The 21,489-nt window shown below is 37.4% G+C and overlaps 2 protein-coding genes across 3 annotated transcripts in view; one reads left to right on the forward strand and one right to left on the reverse strand.

The window, feature by feature from the left end:
- Positions 1-1,324, forward strand: part of CCZ1 (CCZ1 homolog, vacuolar protein trafficking and biogenesis associated) — a 35,160-nt gene extending 33,836 nt beyond the window's left edge. Inside the window, exon 15 of the mRNA XM_027875053.1 lies at positions 1,265-1,324. Coding sequence (XP_027730854.1) covers positions 1,265-1,320 — 56 coding nt within the window. The 3' untranslated portion in view covers positions 1,321-1,324. The remainder of the gene's footprint in view (positions 1-1,264) is intronic.
- A 3,673-nt stretch (positions 1,325-4,997) lies between these two features.
- The window catches only part of LOC114052341 (radial spoke head 10 homolog B2-like), a 61,867-nt gene continuing 45,375 nt past the window's right edge, over positions 4,998-21,489 (reverse strand). Inside the window, exons 16-20 of one of the 2 annotated variants that reach the window (XM_027874894.1) lie at positions 14,441-14,569; positions 13,545-13,638; positions 9,375-9,512; positions 7,984-8,182; positions 4,998-6,228 (exon numbers count right to left, since the gene is read on the reverse strand). In XM_027874894.1, coding sequence (XP_027730695.1) covers positions 6,066-6,228; positions 7,984-8,182; positions 9,375-9,512; positions 13,545-13,638; positions 14,441-14,569 — 723 coding nt within the window. In that variant the 3' untranslated portion in view covers positions 4,998-6,065. The remainder of the gene's footprint in view (positions 6,229-7,983; positions 8,183-9,374; positions 9,513-13,544; positions 13,639-14,440; positions 14,570-21,489) is intronic. The other variant, XM_027874895.1, reaches the window with a different exon arrangement.

A 21,489-nucleotide genomic window follows, 5' to 3' on the forward strand; every position in this document is an offset into this window, starting at 1 on the left:
CCTGCCAGGGAACCCGGGACAGCCAGGTGGTTCAGTAGATAGAGCACTGGGCCTCAAGTGAGGAAGACCTGAATTCAAATCCAACCTCAGACACTATCTGATCTTGGGCAAGTCACTTAACCTATGATTTGCCTCCATTTCCCAAACTGTGAAGTTGGGGCAATAACAGTACCTAGCTTGCAGGGTTGTTGTGAGAAGCAATGAGTTAATATTTGTAATGCACTTATCACAGTGCCTGGCACATACTAGGCCCTATATAGATGCTTATTCTCTTCCTTTTCCCTTGCCAGACATTTCATTAGTTAGGGGAAAATGAAAACAAAATAAGCTTTGTGAATCTATAAGGATTGTAAGAGGCAACTTGGCTTGGAGTCAAGACCACCTGGGTTAAAATCCTACTTCCAATGCTTACTAGATATGTAAACCTGGGCAAGTCACTGACCTCCACGTGTCTTGGGCAACTTCATGGGACATAGTAAAGAAGGCATAGATGGCTTGTGGCCTATGTTAGAGGAAGTTTGCACACTGCGAGGTCCTGTTGCTATTCACTTAAGAATTATAAAATTATTTAGTATAATGATTTCAGAAAATTTTAAAATTCGGGATTAAACAGATAATCTTAGAGTCCTTATTATTTTGATGAATACAAATAATTATTATGTATCCAAAGTCATATTTTTAGGAATTGCTAAATTTGTGGTAATTTTTAAGGCCAGGTCCCACCAGAAGCATACGTTATTGATAGAAATTTTAAAGATTTGTCAGTCTACTTTAAAGATACCTAGATTCAGGGGCAGCTAGGTAGCGCAGTGGATAGAGCTCCAGCCCTGAAGTCAGGAGTACCTGAGTTCAAATCCGGCCTCAGACCAAACACTTGACACTTACCAGCTGTGTGACCCTGGGCAAGTCACTTAACCCCAATTGCCTTAAAAAAAAAAAGATACCTAGATTCATAGGATCATAGTTTTGGAGCTAGAAGAGATAGTAGAAGCTATTGAGTCTAAACCTTTCCTTATACAGATAAGGAAACTAAGGACCAGAGAGGTTGAAATGACTTGCCCAGGTGATTTCTGAGGCCAAATTTGAATTCAAGCTTTCTTGACAACATGCCCAGCATTCTGTCAGCTAGCATCTAGTTTGTTTCTTGTATAAAAAGTTTTTTAGATTGTTGGAACTTGGGTCAAGGGTAATTCACAACGTAACCTTTGGGGGCAAAGGCAATAAGGACATCTGCTTTTCTCAGTGTTTTCTATTGTTTTTGCAGAAGAAGTAAAGAAACTTTGTGCAACACAATTCAACAACATATTCTTCTTGGATTGACCAACAAAACAGCTTATTTAAAGTGTCTAAAAATTCATAAAATTTTTGTTTAACATTACTGGTTATTAGTCATATTATTGACTGGATTAATGATAATAGTAAAGCAATACTTGCTTTGTAAGAATCAAATTTCTATCAAATCCGTAACTCTGACTGTAAAATTTTTAGATTTTAAATATTTAAGTGGAATTATTAAAAGCAAGTCTGCTACATCTATGCCATTCCATTCTTCTGATATTATGTGACTATTTTACTGGAAAATAAAATGAATAAATTGCTAAAAAATTTCAAAGATTTTTATTTTTTATTTACATTTCTTTTCATTCACTACTTTTACTTTAGGATATAATTGTTAATGAGCTTAAGTGTGATTGTTCCTAGTCAATCCTGGATATTATAAAAAGATTGTAAGTTTTAAAATATCTAGCAAAGTTATAGGATTCCCATTCTTGCCTCACCAAATTGTACGGTGGCAGATATTCAAAGCATTTATAGAAAGTAACAAAACTAAACTTTATTTTCCTTACAAACCAAAATAATTTAAAAACAACATAAAAGTAAAAAAAAAAATTTTAAACTTTGCCTTAATGATTTAAAAAGCATGGGTTCCCTTTCCTCATATTTAAACACAAAACAGTCTTCCCTTTTAGGTAGAAGTGCTCAAATGTCTATCTTTGCATGCCTTTTAAATAGTGGAATTTTCTTTTTTTTAGCTTTTTAAAAAAACATGTCCAATTACATGTAAAATCAATTAACATTCATTTTTAAAAATTTAGAGTTCCAAATTCCCTCCTTCCCTCCTTCTTTCCCCTCTCCTCATTGAGAAGGCAGGCAATTTGATATGTTTTACATATGGAGTCATGCAAAATCCATTTCCATATTAGTCACATGAAAGAAAACAGACCAAATAAATAAATGAAAGTTAAGAAAGTTAAAAAAAAGTTTGCTTCAATCTACATTCAGACTCCATCATTTCTTTCTCTGGAGGTGGATAGCATTTTTCATCATAGGTCCTTCAGAATTGTCTTGGATCACTGTATATCTGAGAATAGCTAAGTCATTCACGGTTGATCATCATACAGTATTGCTGTCACTATGTACAATGTTCTCCTGGTTCTGCTCACTTCACTTTCCATCAGTTTGTGTAAGTCTTCCAAGATTTTTCTGAAAACATCCTACTCTTCATTTCTTATAGCACATAGTATTTCATCACAATCATATACTACAGCTTGTTCAGCCATTTCCCAATTGATGGGCATTCCCTTAATTTCCAATTCTTTGCTACCACAAACAGAGCTACTATAAATGTTCTTTCACATATAGTCCTTTTCCTTTTTTTTGTTTTTTCACCTTTTTGGGATACAGACCTAGTAGTGGTATTGCTGGGTCAAAGGGTATGTACAGTTTTATAGTCCCTTGGGCATTGTTCCAAATTGCTCTCCAGAATGGTTGAATCAGTTTACCTCTCCACCAACATTGCTTTAGTGTCCTAATTTTCCTACATTCACTCCAACATTTGTCATTTTCCCTTTCTGTCATGCTAGCCAATCTGAAAGGTATGAGGTAGTACCTCAGAGTTGTTTTAATTTGCATTTCTCTAATCAATAGTGATTTAGAGCATTTTTAATATAATTATAGATAGCTTTGATTTCTTCATGTAAAAACTACCAGTTCATATCCTTTACCATTTATCAATTGGGGAACGACTTGTATTCTTATAAATTTGACTGACCTCTATATATTTGAGAAATGAGACATGTATCAGAGAAACTTGCTGTAAAAATTTTTCCACAGTTGTGATTACTGTCTATTTCTCCCCCCATCCTATTTTTCCCATTTATCTCTCTCTCTTTCTCCTTTCACTGTCTCTCCTCAAGTGTTTTGCTTCTCACCACCACCTCCCCAAATCTGCCTCCCTGCTATCAGTCTTCTGTCCTCTTCTCTCATCCCATTCCCTTCCTACTTCCCTGTAGGATAAGATAGATTTCTATACTCAGTTAAGTGTGTATATCATTCCCTCTTTGGCCCAATTCTGATGAGAGTAAAGTTCAAACATTATCTGCCCCTCCTATTCTTCCCCTTCACTGTGAAAGCTCTTTTGTGCTTCTTTTACATGAGATAATTTACTCCATTCTATCTTTCCCTTCTCCCAGTGGATCCCTCTTTCTCACCCCTTAATTTTTTTAGATGTCCCCTCAATCATTTCTCTTTCTCAGCCCTTAATTTTGGGTTTTGGTTTTTTGGTTTGTTTGGTGTTTTTTTATTTTGTTTTGTTTTGTTTTTTGTTTTTTTGGTTTTTTCTTTTAAAGATATCTCATTATAGAGGGCAGCTAGGTGGTGCAGTAGATAGAGCACCAGCCCTGAAGTCAGGAGGACCTGAGTTCAAATCTGGCCTCAGACCAAACACTTGACACTTTACTAGCTGTGTGACCCCTGGGCAAGTCACTTAACCCCAATTGCCTAAAAATTAAAAAATAAAATAAAATAAAAAGATATCTCATCATAGTCAACTCACACCCATGCCCTCTGTCTAAGTATACTGTTTCTAATTGCCCTAATGATAAAGTTCTTAGGAGTTACATGTATCATCTTCCCATGTAGAAATGCAAACAGTTTAACCATATTTAATCCCTTATTTCACTTTCCTGTTCACCTTTTTACTCTTCTCTTGAGTCTTATATTTGAAAGTCAAATGTTCTGTTCAGCTGTGATCTATTTTGTTAAATGCCCATTTTTTCCTCTGAAGGATTATATTCAGTTTTGCTGGGTAGGTGACTCTTGGTTTGTCATACTAGCTCCTTTGCCCTCCAGAATATCATATTCTAAGCCCTCCGATCCTTTAATGTAGATGTTGATAAATCTTGTGTTATCTTGCCTGTGGTTCCATGATACTTGAATTGTGTCTTTCTGATTGCTTGCAATATTTTCTCCTTGACCTGGGAACTCTGGAATTTGGCTACTATATTCCTGGAAGTTTTCATTTTGGGATCTCTTTCAAGAAATGATTGGTAGATTCTTTCAATTTCTATTTTACCCTGTGGTTCTAGGATATCAGGGCAGTTTCCCATGATAATTTCTTGAAATATGTCTAGGCTCTTTTTTTTTTTATCATGGCTTTCAGATAGTCCAATAATTCTTAAATTATCTCTCCTCAATCTATTTTCCAGATCAGTTGTTTTTCCAATGAGATAGTTCACATTTTCTATTTTTTCATTCTTTTGATTTTGTTTTATTGTTTCTTGATGTCTCATAAAGTCATTAGCTTCCACTTGCTCAATTCTAATTTTTAAGGAATTATTTTCTTCAGTGAGCTTTTATACCTCCTTTTCCATTTGACTAATTCTGCTTTTTAAAGCATTCTCTTGAGTGGATTTTTGTGCCTCTTTTGCTATTTGCCCTATTCTGTTTTTTAAGCTGTTATTTTCTTCAGAGATTTTTGTGTCCCCTTTACCAAACTGTTGACTCATTTTTCATAGTTTTCTTTCATCGCTCATTTCTTTCATCACTCTTTTCCCAATTTTTCCTTTCTCATTTGATTTTTAAAATCCTTTTTAAGCTCTTTCAGGAATTCTTTTTGAGCCTGAAATCAATTAATCATGTAATTACTTTGTATTTGTTTTCTATGTATTTTGATTTTAACTGTATATGTTTTTCCCTCTTCTCCCATTCCCCCCAGTAAGAGTGTAAGCTCCTTGAGGGCCAGAACTGTTGTTTGTCTTTGTATTCCCAACACCTATCACAAATCCTGGCATATACTATATTTTAAGTGCTCAATAGATTTTTGTTGAATTCTTTTCAATACCAAGCAGTGCTCCGTCATCTATACCTGTAACTAGTTATGACTTCATTGTCTTGGACTGTGAATACTACTACAAGAATTTTTGTGTAAGACAAATTAGGTTTTATGGGTACGTCTATATTTCATTTGACTCAATTTTGAAAGTACAACATTTGTAGTAATGACATCATAAAAATGCTAAAATTCACTGGGTTATTATTTAAGAAGTGTTTTTAAAGTGTTTCTAAGAATCATTCCAATAATTGGACTGGACCAACTGGAAGACAAGTGACTAAAATGTCCATACCCTTTGACCAAGAGATTCAACTGCTCATGACAAAAAATCCCCATATGCACCCAAATATTTATAGCAGCACTTTTTGGAGTAGCAAGGAATTGGAAATAAAGTAGATACCCCTTATTTGGGAAATGACCAAACAGGTTGCAGTATATAAGTAGAATGTGATATTACTGTACTATAAGAAACAAGGTAATGAATACAAAAAAGCATGGGAAGACATGCAAGAAAGCATGGGAACTAATACACAGGTGAAAAAATCAGCAAAACAAATGGAAACTGAATGCTGCAAAATTCTGATGGTCCAAGCTTGCCTTCCAAGAAGAGATGAAAAAACATTTCTCCCCACATTGCAGAGGTTGGGGATTCTGGGTGTGGAATACTGCATGTATTTGTCGGACTCTTTTTGCTGTGTTGGCTAGTTTTGATTTTTTTTCCTTGTTACACAGGATATAGCCCTTTAGAAGGTCTAACATGATGAGATACACTGGGAAATGTAGGTTATATAAAGGCAAAAGACGTCAATAAAAATTTATTAAAAATAAAGTTTCTAAATAGAAATCTAATGCAATTGTTTGATTTTATTGGTTATGATGGTAGAATTTTGAGTTCCAAGGTTCTTGTCACGTCTACATGCCCTGATCTAGGAGTAAGTTACCAAACATCCTTTTACCTTTTCTTTTTCTTACTTGTAGTCATCTTAATTACCTCTTCTTTAGGAGGACTTGGTGTAAGATGAGGTAAATCTTCTGATGTGTCTTTAGTTATTACACTAATTGTTATCACCTCATAATCTTGTCTTTTGGCTTCTTCCTCTAGTAAAAGATTAAGCCTAAAACCAAGTAAAGAAGGACATTTTAATTTTCTTTAAAATTTGAAAAAAACCTTCAAACCTATTTTCATATAAACAAAACTGGCAATATTTTTTTAAGTTCCTAAAACAAGAAAACAGCTATAATCACCCTATAGCAGTGCTGTCGACTAGAAAGGAATGGGAAGGAGGGTGAGGCAGAGACTAAACCTTAAGAGGATCCCTGGATGGTCACATATTGACTTAGAAAAACACATTAATATGATTCTGGCTACACTCTGGAGTGTTGCTTGGCTGTGTGCAAATAAATGACATCTGTAAATTGCATCACCACCTTTTGCCTAAAATTTGAAGTTTCTTCCAAAGCTGAAGCACTCTATTATGTTCTTAAGACATTTAAAATTACTTGCAAATGACATCTCCCTAGTGCCTGACTTTTAGTGTTAATTGCACCAAATATAACCAACCAAGGTTTTAAAATGTGGTTTAAATTAGCTAGGATAGGGGCTGCTAGGTGGTGCAGTGGATAGAGCACCAGCTTTGGAGTCAGGAGGACCTGAGTTCCTAACACTCAGGCACATAACACTCTCTAGCTCTGTGAGTCTGGGCAAGTCACTTAACGTCAATTGCCTCACCATTAAAAAAAAAAAAAAAGCTAGGATGACAATGGGCTCATAGTAGCATTGTTGCCATTCCTATATGATTTCCCCCACCCCATTTAGCATTGTGTTTTCTTCAATTGGATAGAGACATTTACACATAAGGATAGATGTTTGACCAAAGTATCTACTATCAGGCTAGAATAAAGACTTTACAGTCATTTTTAAAAGTGCGTACTAACTTATATTAGAAAATATTGTTGCTCTAAAGAAAGGAGTGGCAAATGTGATATCGAAATGGCAAAAAAAGGAAATTAGAAAAACTGAGAAAACTACTGTTTTTAAATGATTCTGACATGTTAGAATAACTGTGAAAAATAGTTAAATAAAAAAGTTAAAACTATGAAAAATAATTAAAGCCCAGGTGGTTCATAGCACTGTATTAATTTTGTTTCTTCTAATTTGCCACATGAGTTTCACCTAGCCAAAATATGGTTGGGCACAGTCTTAGGAAAAATTGTACAGTTTTAGTCAAAAAAGCATTTGGTGGCAGCCCCTATGTTATTTAACACAAATTTCAAGAAGCTAACAATAGAAATAAGATAAAAAATTGAAAACGTGAACGTTGGCATGAGAAGATAAAATTATTTTCATACAACATGATAATTTCCTTACAAAACTCAAGAGATTTGCAAAAAAAAAAAACAAACAAAAAAACTGGGATAATGGCTTCAGTAAAGCAACAATATTCAAAATAATTTCAAAAGAGCCACTACCATTTCCATATGATAATAACAAAAACCAGGAGAAAATAATAAAAAAGGAAATTCTATTCAAAATAACCATAATAGTTAGCATTTACATAGCCCCTTAAGGTTTACAAAGCACTTTACATATTTTAACTCATTTGATCTGCACAACAACCCTGTGAGAGTTGGTGCTCTTATAAAATATCTAAGAGCTAATCTACAAAAAAAAATCCAAGAAATATAAAAACACCTTAAAGAAATGAAGAATGAAGAATGAATTAGATGTTAAAAAGTCATTTGACACTCAATGTCTCATTGCTATAAAATTTTGGAAAATCATATTAAAGTATTCAAGAGGCTACTGTCTCTTGAATAAGTATGTCTTTTTGTTTTTTTTACAAATTTAATTTTTATGTTTTAAAAATTACCTTGCTTCCACTTCTTCATTTTCAATTTTTTTCTTCTGGGCCAATTCTTCTTCCAATATTCTATTTTCCTTTATTTTCTCTTTTATGATTTCTTCATGTTTGTATGCTTGAAAGAACGTGTTCACGAAAAAGAAGTATATGTGATTAATCCATGTGTTGATTTTTTCTTTTCTTCCATCCTTGGACTTTTCAAATTTTTCTGTAATAAATGTTCATTAGAATTACTATCAGTTCAATCTAGCTATCTAAGTACCTGCTTTTAGTATTTTATGATATTCTCGGAGACCTTTTTGTTTGTTTATTTTCTATCATACACTGTTTACATTGGGTAGATTTTAGGTTTGCTAAAATTATTAGGGGACTTCTTTGTACATTAACTCAGTTATTTGGTGGGAAGTTCATTTTATCTAGAAAGAGCAACTTGAGTTTCTTCTGTAAGTGAAACAAATGATGCTAAGAATTTTAACTCTTGGAACTGAAATGACCAAGAAAATAAGCTTACAATTCCATTCCACCCACAAGCTAGGGCTGTGGGATCTGTGTTCCAAGTGAGGCTCTCTCAACTGTAGGAAACTTGTTTTGTACATGTCTATAATATTCATTAAGAGAAATCCAATCTGTCAAGAAATTGTTGTTTTTAATTCCAACTTCCATACATAATTTTTTGTTAGTGACATGTACTATGATAAGATGGGATTTAATCAATGGAGTCCATTTTCCCCCCCAGCTTAGTTTGGTACACTTGCCTCTTCTGAACTGGGCGATGAACATGTGGAAATGTAGCAGGACCACAAAGATGGCTTCATTCAAAGACAAGATTTTACAGTCATTAATGGCAACCTAAAATTTGGAGTCTAGAGCTAGGAGAGTAGTCCCTTTGCAGTATGGGGTTGAGGGGATGCTCCATATCTATTTCCTTTGAATTGTTGATGGTAGAAGCAACCACTTGTACACAGTTTTGGCATCTGGGGTTCCAGATCATAAGGCTTCTTTGCCTGATTTATACTACTTTTGCAGAAGATGTCAGGTCCAAGCTGTGATTATGCTTGGAAGGTGGCCTCGATGATATAGAGAAGATTATTGGATTTACTGAAGTAATAAATTATCCTCATTTATGTTAATAGTAAATTTACAATGGAAAGCAAAGTAGAAAAATGAGGAAGTAGCCATTTTTATATCTATTATTTTGAAGTTATGCAAACTCTTTTGCATGACTGCTAACCTGCTGCCCTCATAAAAAAAATGCTCAAAGAATGAAAATCAAATCTCCATTATGGAACAGAGTTGAGGATTATCCAGAGAAGGATTTAGACAGAGCTTTAACTTTGAAAGGCATTTTTGTACTTAGACTTACATATAAGCTTGATATCGCCTTTTAAAAATCGACATACCTGATATCTCCTTCATAGCACACTCTTCAAAGTCAGAAATGGGCTGTGATGGTCCTGCTTCCTCTTTATCTTCTGATTTGAAGACAGCTTCTGAACAGAGTGACTGCTGTACCTGAGAATCAAGTGTCACATTGCGAGCTGTAAGAAAAGAAATTTTCATTGATTCATAAACTTTTAGCAATGGAAGGGACATTAGGGAAGTTAGGGGCCTTGACCAAGCTCAAAGTCAATGCTGAGTCTCCTATACTCACAGTCTGGTGCTTTTTCTAAATGATTTTCATGAATCCAATTAATCTTCTTGACCATTTTATAATGCTCATATAGAGAGGACATATACAAAGAATGGAGGAGACTAGAATATCCAAAGAGCAATTATGAGCATATTTGGGTAAATTGCAAGTAGGATAGGCAAAGAAATGACATAGTGTCTTAAAGCTAGAAGAAACAAGAAGTCATTTGATTCAAAGATACTAATGATCTTTTCATTGCCAGATCCAATGACCTTTCCTCAAAATGTCATTCTCCTTAACATCCCTGCAGCTTTTGACACTGTTGATCATTCCCTTTTCCTGGACATTCTCTTCTTTCCAGCTTTTCAGGGGATTACTCTCTCCTGGCTCTTTTTCCTATATGTCAGACCACAGTCTCCTTTGCTGGATCCTCATCCAGATCATGCCCATTTTACCATAGGTGTCCCATAGGGCCCTGTCCTGGGCCCCCCTCTTCTCCCTCTATTCTACTTCACTTGATCTCATGAGCTCCCATGGATTTAATTATCATCTCTGTGCTCATGATTCTAAAATCTACCTTTCCCACCTAATCTCTCTGCTGACCTCTAGTTTCACATCTCCAACTACCTTGCAGATATCTCGAACTGGACGTCCAGCAGACATCTTAAATTCAACATGTCCAAAACTGAACTTTCCCCCTAAACCATTCCCCCTCCTATCTTCCCTGTTACTATGGATGGCAACACTATCCTCCCAATCCTCTGAGGCTCACAAACCTAGGAGTGATCCTTGACTCCTCACAATCTCTTATCCCCCATACCCCATCTGTTGTCAAAGCCTGTTGATTTCACCTTTGCAACATCTCTCAAATATGCCTCCTTCTCCCTTCTGACCCTGCCACCACTCTGGTATAAGCCCTCAATCACCTCATGCCTGGCAATAGCCTGCTAGTGGGTTGGCCTGCCTCTCCCCCCTTCAAACCATCATCCATTCATCAACCAAAGGGATTTTCCTAAAGTGTAGGTCCTATCATATCAGCCCTTCTACTCAATAAACTCTAGCGACTTCCTTTCACCTCCAGGATCAAATACAAAATCCTCTGCCATTAAAAGCCCTTCATAACCTAATCACCTTCCCTTTCCAGTCTTCTTACACCCCCACCACTTACTCTTTGATTCAGTGACCTGGTTTCCTGGCTGTTCCACAAACAAAATGCTCCACATGTTGGCTCTGGGCATTTTCTCTGGCTGGCCTCCATGCCTGGAATGTTTTCCCTATCTCCACTTCCTGGCTTCCATTAAGTCCCAATAAACTCTCATCTACAGGAAACTTTTCCCCAAACCCTCTTGATTCTAACGCCTTCCCTCCATTTATCCTATACATGTATCCTGTATATATAACCTTATTAGTCCCTATTTGTTTGTTGCTTTCTCCATTAGATTGTGAGCTCCTTGAGGACAGGGACTGTCTTTTAAGACTTTTTTGCATTCCCATTACTTAGTACAGTACCTGGCACATAATAGGCATTTAATAAATGTTTGTTGACTGACTGACAGTCCTCAGCCTTAAGGAATGATTTGTGTAAAATATCCAAGAGAGATAGCTGTCATATCTGTTGAATAGAGTCCCCCTGAGAATACCACATTTCTTACTACTCTCACCATTAGAGAACATTCCTTTTTCCATTTTTCTGGAGTCTCATAGTCAGGAAGGTCAGGCTTTCCAAATGCTGCTTCCTGACCATTTATCTTTCTACCTCCATCCCTCACTAACCTTTCCACTTGAAGTCCATGGAATATATTCATAACACAATCTCAATATGCTTATTCCTATCTACTTCCTTCCAGGTCACTCTCCTAAATGCCTCAAACACTTTAGCGTCTGACAGTCTTCCTCTCTACCTTATCCCTTCAAAAGTCATGCTTCAAAAGTCATGTTGTCAGTCTCTCTCTCTAACATCTTAATCATGCAATTGCTCAGTTCCAAGTGACCTCTCCCATCAATCCCCACTTTAGTTCCACATCCACAAGTCACACTTTGAGTTCATAATCGCAGAATTGCATAACCACCGTGATCCTGAACTTCAAAATTCTAATCTCTGACCACAACTCCATATGTATCCATGTCTCCCACTCTGTTGTGAGAACAATTTTAGTGTGAATGATATTCAGGTCTTTGACCACTCCCAACCTGCATTTTCTTTTTTTTTTTTTAATTTTATATTTTCTCTTTTTTATTAATTTATTTTGATTTATCAACAATCACTTCCATATGCTTTTGAGTTTAAAATTTTTCTCCCCCTTCCTCCCCACCACCCTCCCCAAGATGGAGCACAATCTGATATAAGCTACACATATACATTCCTATTCAACATATTTTCACATTTGTGATGTTGTAAGTAAGAATTAGAGCCAATAGAAGGAACCACCAGAAAGAGGAAACAAAACTCAACAGAAGAAAAAAAAATAGCAAATAGTATGCTTCAATCTGCATTCAAACTCCATAGTTCTTTCTTTGGATGTGGATAGCATTTTCCATCACAAGGCCTTTAGAGATATCTTATAGATCCTTGTATTGCTGGGAAGGGTTAAGTTTATCAATATTAGTCATCGCACATTGTGGATGTTACAGTGTACAATGTTCTCATGGTTCTGCTCACTTCACTCAGCATCAGACCATACAAGTCTTTCCATGTTTTTCTGAAGTCAGCCTGTTCATCATTTCTTATAGCACAATAGTATTCCATTACATTCATATGCCACAATTCGTTCAGTCATTCCCCAATTGATGGGCCAACCTGCATTTTCCCAATCCTTCTTTACCACCCTAGCCTCATTTCTCTATCCTTGACACCATGGTCTACCAATTTAGTGATTTAGTAACCGTCATACATATTTGCCCCTTGACCTTCTTTTAACCTGTTAATCTGACACCCTGGGTAACCCCCCACCACCTGAGTTCTTTATTCTTGATGCCAAGCTACAAGCATCACGAAAGAAAAAGACATTAAATCAGAGTGGCTGTGCTGACTACAAATTTGTGGTCCTCACCCTCAGCTGGATCACTAAAACAGTGCAACCAAAAGAGGGTCCAGAATTAAATAGGAGGAAGGGATTAGAAGAGCTCGATAACATTTGGAAAGTGGTATAATACTTGGAATAGTCCCAACCTACTCCCTGCAGTAAAGGCATGTTTCCTTACCATTAGTATTCTTCCAGTGACACTACATGACTGCTAACTGTGGGACCCCAAAAGATCTTGGAGGAATCCAAATTACAAATAGCCCAGAGGACATGATGGATCTAAGCAGCTAAAGCATTATATAGGAGAAGGAGTAAAAAGATATCACCAATGTCATGGAGGCCAGAAAAGAAGGTGAGACCTGTCATGGAGCAAGAATGAGAACACAAAAGATGTTGACAGCCCAAGTGTGACACTGATACTCCCAAGATGTTAAACTGCTAAAGGAATCACACTAGTGCATTAGAAAGATAAATTAATGGAGAATACATGTAATGATACGAACATGTATGTACATGTCAACAATACGTATCCATCTGTACAAACAAGAATACACAAATGGATACATATTGGCCAAGGCCTGTGATGTCCCTGGTGCAGAAACTCCTCATGTGCAAACTTGCTCCTTTGATGCAGATCATCTCTAATTTATAGGTTCAGAGAGTTGCTGAGGATACTGAGAGGTTAAGTGACCGAGATTTGTAAGGTCTTCCTTATTCCAAGGTTGTATCTATTATGCAATGCTGATATATTGTTTTCAAGTATTTATTACATATACACAATATATCTGAAACATGAAAATGTTTATATATTTTAATATTATATTAATTAATAATATTTGATAATTAATATCAACAGTTAACGATATTAATATTATATTTAATATCTATTTAATATAGAAATATAATAAAATACTCACCCAGTTGTGCTAAAAAAAGAGATACTCCTTTTCCCACGGGTTTAGAGTTCAGTTTGGAACCCTTTTCTTCACTTAGAGACTCCTTGGACTTTGTCTTAGAGGAAAATAAATAAGTAAAATATTTTAATAGTGTAATAATATATGAATAAAAACTAGCTTTCTCTATCTATTTTAGTTAATTAATTTTAGTTTAGGGAGGAGGTATTTATTAATTAATGTGATGTGAAAACAATAAGCACCAATAAAAGTGAAAGAAAACCCAAAAGGAGGCATAAGGATATTTTCTTTAAGGCCTATCAGTATACATCAATGTTCAAGACTTGAAGGGTCTGTGATAATCTTGGTATTTGTACTTCCTCCACTGCAGGAGATCTCAGCACCTTTGTGCTACTGGAGATAGTTTTCAAAAGCTGAATGGTAGGGCTAGAAGATTTCATTATCTGGTGATTACCTATCTGACAAGGGAGCTTTGCGCACTTAGAAAGGCTAGTCCATAGATAACAGGTACACACTCTGCTGGGCCTCCCAGTTTGGTAGGACTTGCTGAAGTTTGTACTCCCTTAGGATAGCCTTCAAGAACCTAGGCTCACCTCTATGTCAAGAAGAGGCATCAATTTAACAGGAGTGGGGAACCTGCGGCCTCGAGGCCACACGTGGCCTTAACTAGTACTTAAGTAAATCTCCTTAGCCATGATAAAATATTCATATTTATGCTTCTTAAATAAATGATTACAAAGGTTCAAATACCTGCTAACACAACCCTCCATAACTGAAAAATAATATATGTCCTTATGGGACTAAGGAAACAATATTTACAACGAATGCATAACCACTGCTGGATTATTCTTCATAAAACAAATGCAACCCACTATTTGTAATTCGCTAAGTTTGCAAACCTCAGATTTCTTCATTTTGTTAAGATCCACGGGTAGTCCTAACTTGCTGGAGGAAGACTTTGCACTGACAAAGTGAGTGATTTCAGAATCATAGCTGGTTAAAACACTCATGCTCTTGTTCAAAACATTCTAATAAAAAACAAATTAATACTTGTTACAAGTGATGATTCTCTGAGGAGAGAAGGGAGGAGGTATTTATTAATTAATGTGATGTGAAAACAAAAAGCACCAATAAAAGTGAAAGAAAACCCAAAAGGAGGGCAAAGATGTACGCCTATCATATCGGCAAATACGATAAAGTGGCAAAACAAAGCTGTTAGGGTTATGGAGAAACATTGCTGGTAGAATCAACTAATCAGCATGTAAGGGCCTCCCGAAGTCAGGCATTGTGTTAGGCACTGGGGGCACATAGAAACCATCCTCTGCCACTGAGGAGCTCACATCCTAGCAGGAGAAACAACACTATGTACACATGTAAGTAGGTATCAGATACATAGTAATTTTAGGTAGAATGTTTTTAGAGGGCAATCTGTCAATGTACAAGAAGAGTTATAGAAATAATAATATTCTCTGATCCAGTAATTCCATTAATAATAAGGATAGCTAGCATTTATATAGCACTTTAAGGTTTGCAAAATGTTTTACAAATATTCTCATTTTACCCTCACTACAACCCTGAGAGGTAGGTGCAATTATTTTCTCCATTTTAAAGAGGAGAAAACTGAGGCAGGCAAAGGTTAAGTGACTTGTCCAAGGTCAGACAGCCAGTATGGTAGTGATGGAGACTTCAGTTATCCAGACATCTGCTGGAGCACCTTTCTCTCACCTCCTTCTCAGAAAGTGTCCATGGGCTTCACCAAACTACAAATGAGGTCTATAACATAAAAAAAAAAAAACTAGAGAGAGAAAGTAGAACTGCTAAACTCTTATGTTTCTTCTGTTTTTTTCTGCCAAGGAGAATCAATCGATCAACATTTATTAAGCACCCACCATGTGCCAAGAATATAAAAAGAGGGGCAGCTAGGTGGTGCAGTGTATAGAGCACTGGCCCTGAAGTCAGGAGGACCCAAGTTCAAATCTGGCCTCAGACCAAACACTTGACACTTACTAGTTGTATGACCCTGGGCAAGTCACTTAACCCCAATTGCCTTAAAAAAAATATAAAAAGAGGCAAAAGACAATCATTTTCCTCAAGAGCTTACAATCTAATGGAGGAGACAATAAACAAACAAATACAACAAATAAGTTATATATAGGATAAATAGGAAATAATTAACAGAGGGAAGGCACTAGAATTAAGAGGAGTTGGAAAAGGCTTCCTATAGAAGGTAGGCTTTTGTTTGGGACTTGATGGAAGCTAGGTTACATTGGGATGATCTCAAAAGAAAAATGGAAGGGACCCACATGTACAAAAATATTTATAGCAGCTCTTTTTGTGTGGCCAAAAATGGGAAATTGAGGGGATGCCCATCAATTGGGGAATGGCTGAACAAGCTGTGGTATATAAAAGTAATGGAATCCTATTGTGCTATAAGAAATGATGAGCAGGCAGACTTCAGAAAAACCTGGAAAGACTGATGCTGAGTGAAGTGAGAAGAACCAGGAGAACATTGTATACAATAACAGCCACACTGTGTGGTGACTGACTTCTCAGCAATGCAAGAATCTAAGACAACTCCAAAAGACTCATGATGGAAAAAGCTGTCCACATCTGGAGAAAGAACCATGGAATCTGAATGCAGATGGAAACATACTATTTGCTCTCCTTTTCTTTTGTTGTTTGGTTTTGATTCTTCTTTCTCATGGTTCCTCCCATTGGTTCTAATTCTTCTTTTCATCATGACTAATATGAACATATAAGTAGAGCCTATATCAGACTGCGTGCTATCTTGGGGAGGGGGGAGGAGAGGAAGGGGGAATAAATTTGAAACTCAAAATCTTATGGAAGTGAACGTTGAAAACTAAAAATTAATAAATAGTTTAATAAAAAATAAAAGAAAAATAAAAATGGAAAGGGTGAGAAAGAGGGATGTACTGGGAGAAGGGGGAAGGGAGAAGAAAAATGGAGGAAATTATTTCACATAAAAGAAGGGCCCAAAGAATTTTTACAATGGAGGAGGAAAACTGAGGGGAGAGGGTGACTTTGTTTTTTCTTTTTAGTGAGGCAATCAGGATTAAGTGACTTGCCCAGGGTCACACAGCTAGTAAGCGTCAAGTGTCTGAGGTCATATTTGAACTCAGGGACTCCTGACTCCAAGGCCGGAGTTCTATCCACTGTGTCACCTAGCTGCCCCAAAAACAATTTTTTAAAAAATTTTATTTATTTATTTTTTTGGCTAGGTAATGGGATTAAGTAACTTGCCCAGGGTCACATAGCTAGTTAAGTATTATGTGTCTGAGACCAAATTTGAACTCAAGTCCTCCTGAATCCAGGGCCAGTGCTCTATCCACTGCGCCACCTAGCTGCCCCTTCCAAAAACAATTTTTAACATTCATTTTTAAAACTCTTGAGTTCCAAATTCTCTCCCTTCCTCCCTCCCCCCCACCCATTAAGAAGGTAAGCAGTTTACATAGGTTATACATGTATAGTCATGGAAAACATATCCATAATAGTCATGCTATGAAAGAAAACAGACAAAAAAAACTCAAGAAAAATAAAGAAAGCGGGAAAAAAGTATGCTTCAATCTATATTCAGACACCATCTGTTCTTTCTCTGGGGATGGATAGCATTTTTCATCATAAGTCTTTCAGACCTGTCTATAATGATCTACATTATATTGCTGAGAATGGCTAAGTCATTCACAGCTGATCATCTTACAATATCACTATTACTTTGTGCACAGCACATTTCACTTTGCATCAGCCCAAGCAAGTCTTTCCAGGTTTTTCTGAAAGCATCCTGCTCATCATTTCTTATAGTACAATAGTATTCCATCACAATCACATATCACAACTTGTTCAGCCATTCCCCAATTGATGGGCATTCCCTCAACTTCTAATTCTTTACCCCTAGAAAAGAGATGCCATAAATATTTTTGTACATATAGGTCATTCTCCTTTTTGTTTTTTTGTTTTTATTAATTTATTTATTTTTATTTTTCAATATTCACTTCCACAAGATTTTGAGTTCCAAATTTTCTCCCCATCTCACCCCTCTGTCCACTCCATACGGTGTGCATTCTGAATACTCATTCCCCTGATCTGCCCTCCCTCTATCACTCCCCCTTCTCTTATCCCCTTCCCCTTCTATTTTCCTATAGGGCAGGATAGATTTCTATACTCCATTGCCTGTGTATCTTATTTCCTAGTTGCATGTGAAAATAATTTTAACATTTGTTTTTAAAACTCTGGGTTCCAAATTTTCTCCTTTCCTCCCTCCCTACCCACCCTCATTGAGAAGGCAAGCAACTTGATATAGGTTATACATGTGCAGTCATGCAAAACACTTCCACAGTGGTCAAGTTGTGAAAAACTAACTATATTTCCCTTCCTCCTATCCTGCCCCCATGTATTCTATTCTCTCTTTTGTCCCTGTCCCTCCTCAGAATTGTTTGCAGAATTGATGACCCCTTCCTCAAATCTGTCCTCCCTTTTATCATCCCCCTCACTCAATTATCCCCTTTCCCCCTATTTTCCTGTAGGGTAAGAGATATTCATACCCAAATAAGTGTGTATGTTATTCCCTCCTTAAGCCAAATCCTATGAAGATAAGATTCACTCATTCCCTCTCACCTTCCTCCACTTCCCCTCCACTGTAAAAGCTTTTTCTTGTCTGTTTTATGTGAGATAATTTACCCCATCCTACTTCTCCTTTTCTCTTTCTCCCAGTACAATCCTCTCTCTCACTCCTTAATTTTATTTTTTAGATATCACCCCTTCATCTTCAACTCACCTGTGTCCTCTATCTATCTCTCTAACTATATATATATATATACATATATATTTTTTTTCCCTCAAACTACCCTAATACTGACAAAGGTCTCATGAGTTACAAATATCTTTCCATGTAGGAATGTAAACAGTCCAACTTTAATAAGTCCCTTATGATTTCTCTTTCCTGTTTACCTTTTCATGCTTCTCTTGAGTCTTGTATTTGAAAGTCAAATTTTCTATTCAGATCTGGTCTTTTCCTCAGGAATGCTTGAAAGTCCTCCATTTCACTGAATGTCCATTTTTCTCCTGAAGGATTATACTTAGTTTTGCTGGGTAGGTGATTCTTGGCTGTAATCCTATCTCCTTTGACCTCCAGAATGTTACATTCCAAGCCGTCTGGTCCCTTAATGTAGAAGTTGCTAAATCTTGTGTTAGGTAGGTGATTCTTGGTTGTAATCCTGTCTCCTTTGCCCTCCGGAATATTATATTCCATCCCTTAATGTAGAAGCAGCTAAATCTTGTGTTATCCTGATTGTGTTTCCACAATACTTGAATTGCTTCTTTCTGGCTGCTTGTAATATTTTCTCCTTGACCTGGGAGCTCTGGAATTTGGCTACAATATTCCTAGGAGTTTTCCTTTGAAGATCTCTTTCAGGAGGAGATCAGTGGATTCTTTCAATTTCTTTTTTGCCCTCTGGTTCTAAAATATCAGCACAGTTTTCCTTGATCATTTCTTGAAAGATGATGTCTAGGCTCTTTTTTTTGATCATGGCTTTCAGATAGTCCAATAATTTTAAAATTATCTCTCCTGGATCTATTTTCCAGGTCAGTTGTTTTTCCAATGAGATATTTCACATTGTTTTCTAATTTTTCAATCTTTTGCATTTGTTTTACAGTATCTTGATTTCTCATAAAGTCACTAGATTTCAATTGCTCTATTCTAATTTTTAGGGAAGTATTTTCTTCAGTAAGCTTTTGGAGTTCCTTTTCCATTTGGCCAGTTTTGCTTTTTAGGGCATTCTTCTCTTCTTTGGCTTTTTGGACCTCTTTTGCCATTTGGGTTAGGCTATTTCTTAAGGTGTTATTTTCTTCATTATTTTTTTGGGTCTCCTTTAGCAAGCTGTTAACTTGTTTTTCATGATTTTCTTGCATCACTCTCATTTCTCTTCCCAGTTTTTCCTCTACTTCTCTTACTTGCTTCTCAAAATCCCTTTTGAGCTCTTCCAACCTGAGACTGATTCATATTTTTCTTGGAAGTTTTGGATGTAGGAGCTTTGACTTTGTTTTCTTCTTCTGGTTGTATGTTTTGATCTTCTTTGTCACCAAAGTAAGATAATATAGTCTGACTCTTTTTGTGCTGCTTGCTCATGATCCCAACCAATTACTTGAGCTTTAAACTCTTTGTTAAGGTAAGAGTCTGTTTCCATTGTGGAGAATGTACTGTCCCAAGCTGTGGGGGTTTGTACAGCTGTTTTCAGACATACTTCTAGGGACCTGAAAAGTATCAGTTCTTCCAAGGTGCTATGATTAGGGGCAAAGTGTTTCCTCTCCACCACCACAACCAGCTCCACCACACCAGCACTCCTCCTGGCCAGTGCTCTTCCTTGCCCCAGGACCACCCCTCAGAACTGTGACTCAGATCCAACATGGGCAAAGCAAGAGATTTCTGCCTCAGCCCTGGCAAAGAGATCCTTGCAATCCCCCTCTGATCAGCCACTCGATTCCCCTTCAGTCTGTGAGCCGGAAGCTCAGGAGGCAGCAGTTGCCCTGAGGGCATGCTCTGGAAACCGCCACAGCCGCCCTCGATTCAGTCCTCTGAGGCCTGCTCCAGGGTCGCTGTGGCCTGCACGCCCACGCCAAACTGTGCTCCTCTCCCAGCCCAGTGCGATATACCTTTCTGATCAGCCATCTAGGTTGTCTTGGGCTGGAAATTTGATTTACTCTTTTTTTTTGTGGGTTCTGCTGCTTTAGAATTTGTTTAGAGCCATTTTTTATAGGTATTTGGAGGGGTTTGGGGGAGAGCTCTAGCAAGTCACTGCTTTCCCTCTGCCATCTTCCCAATTCTACTTTTTAAGGCATTCTTCTCGTTGGCTTTTTGGACCTCTTTTGCCATTTGGGTTAGGCTATTTTTTAAGGTGTTATTTTCCTCAGTATTTTTTTGGATCTCCTTTAGCAAGCCGTTGACTTGTTTTTCACGATTTTCTTGCATCACTCTCATTTCTCTTCCCAGTTTTTCCTCTACTTCTCTTACTTGCTTCTCAAAATCCTTTTTGAGCTCTTCCATGGCCTGGGACTGATTCATATTTTTCTTGGAGGCTTTGGATGTAGGAGTTTTGACTTTGTTGTCTTCTTCTGGTTGTATGTTTTGATCTTCTTTGGCACCAAAGAAAGATTCTACAATCTGACTTTTTTTGCGCAGTTTGCTCATGATCCCAGCCAATTACTTGAATTTTAAACTCTTTGTTAAGGTAGGGGTCTGCTTCCAGTGTGGAGAATGTACTGTCCCAGGCTTTGGGGGTTTTGCACAGCTATTTTCAGAGATACTTCTAGGGACCTGTAAATTTTCAGTTCATTCAAGGTGGAATGATCAAGGGTGAGGTGTTTACTCCTTTCCTGGCCTGTGCTCTCATCTGTGAGTGACCACAAGCGCTCTTTTCTGCCTTGGAACTGTGAGGAGGATTCTCTCTCCACCGCCATGACAAGCTTCACCACACCAGCGCTCCTTCTCACCCCAGGACCACCACTGTGGTCCAGATCCAAGCACAGACAAAGCAAGAGATTCCTGCCTCAGAGCCAGCAAAGAGATCCCTGCAATCCCCCTCTGATCAGTCACTTGATTCCCCCTCAGTCTGTGGGCCAAGAGCTCTGGAAGCAGCCCCTCTGAGGCTGTGCTGGGACTGGGGCTGAGACTGAGTTTCTCTCTCACCTAGGTCCAACAGATCTTTCCTACTGACCTTCTAAGTTGTCTTTGGCATTTGTGGGTTGAGAAGTCTAGAAACCACCACAGCTGCTCATGATTCAGTCCCCTAAGGCCTGGTCTTTGCCTGCATGCCCACACTGAACAGCACTCCTCTCCCAGCCTGGCACGATAGACCTTTCCAATCAACCATCCAGGTTGTCTGGGGCTGAAAATTTGTTTCACTCTGTCTTTTTGTGGATTCTGCTGCTCTAGAAT

This window comes from Vombatus ursinus, unplaced genomic scaffold (genome assembly GCF_900497805.2).
Source record: "Vombatus ursinus unplaced genomic scaffold, bare-nosed wombat genome assembly UNPS02014807.1, whole genome shotgun sequence".
Classification (NCBI taxonomy): Eukaryota; Metazoa; Chordata; class Mammalia; order Diprotodontia; family Vombatidae; genus Vombatus; species Vombatus ursinus.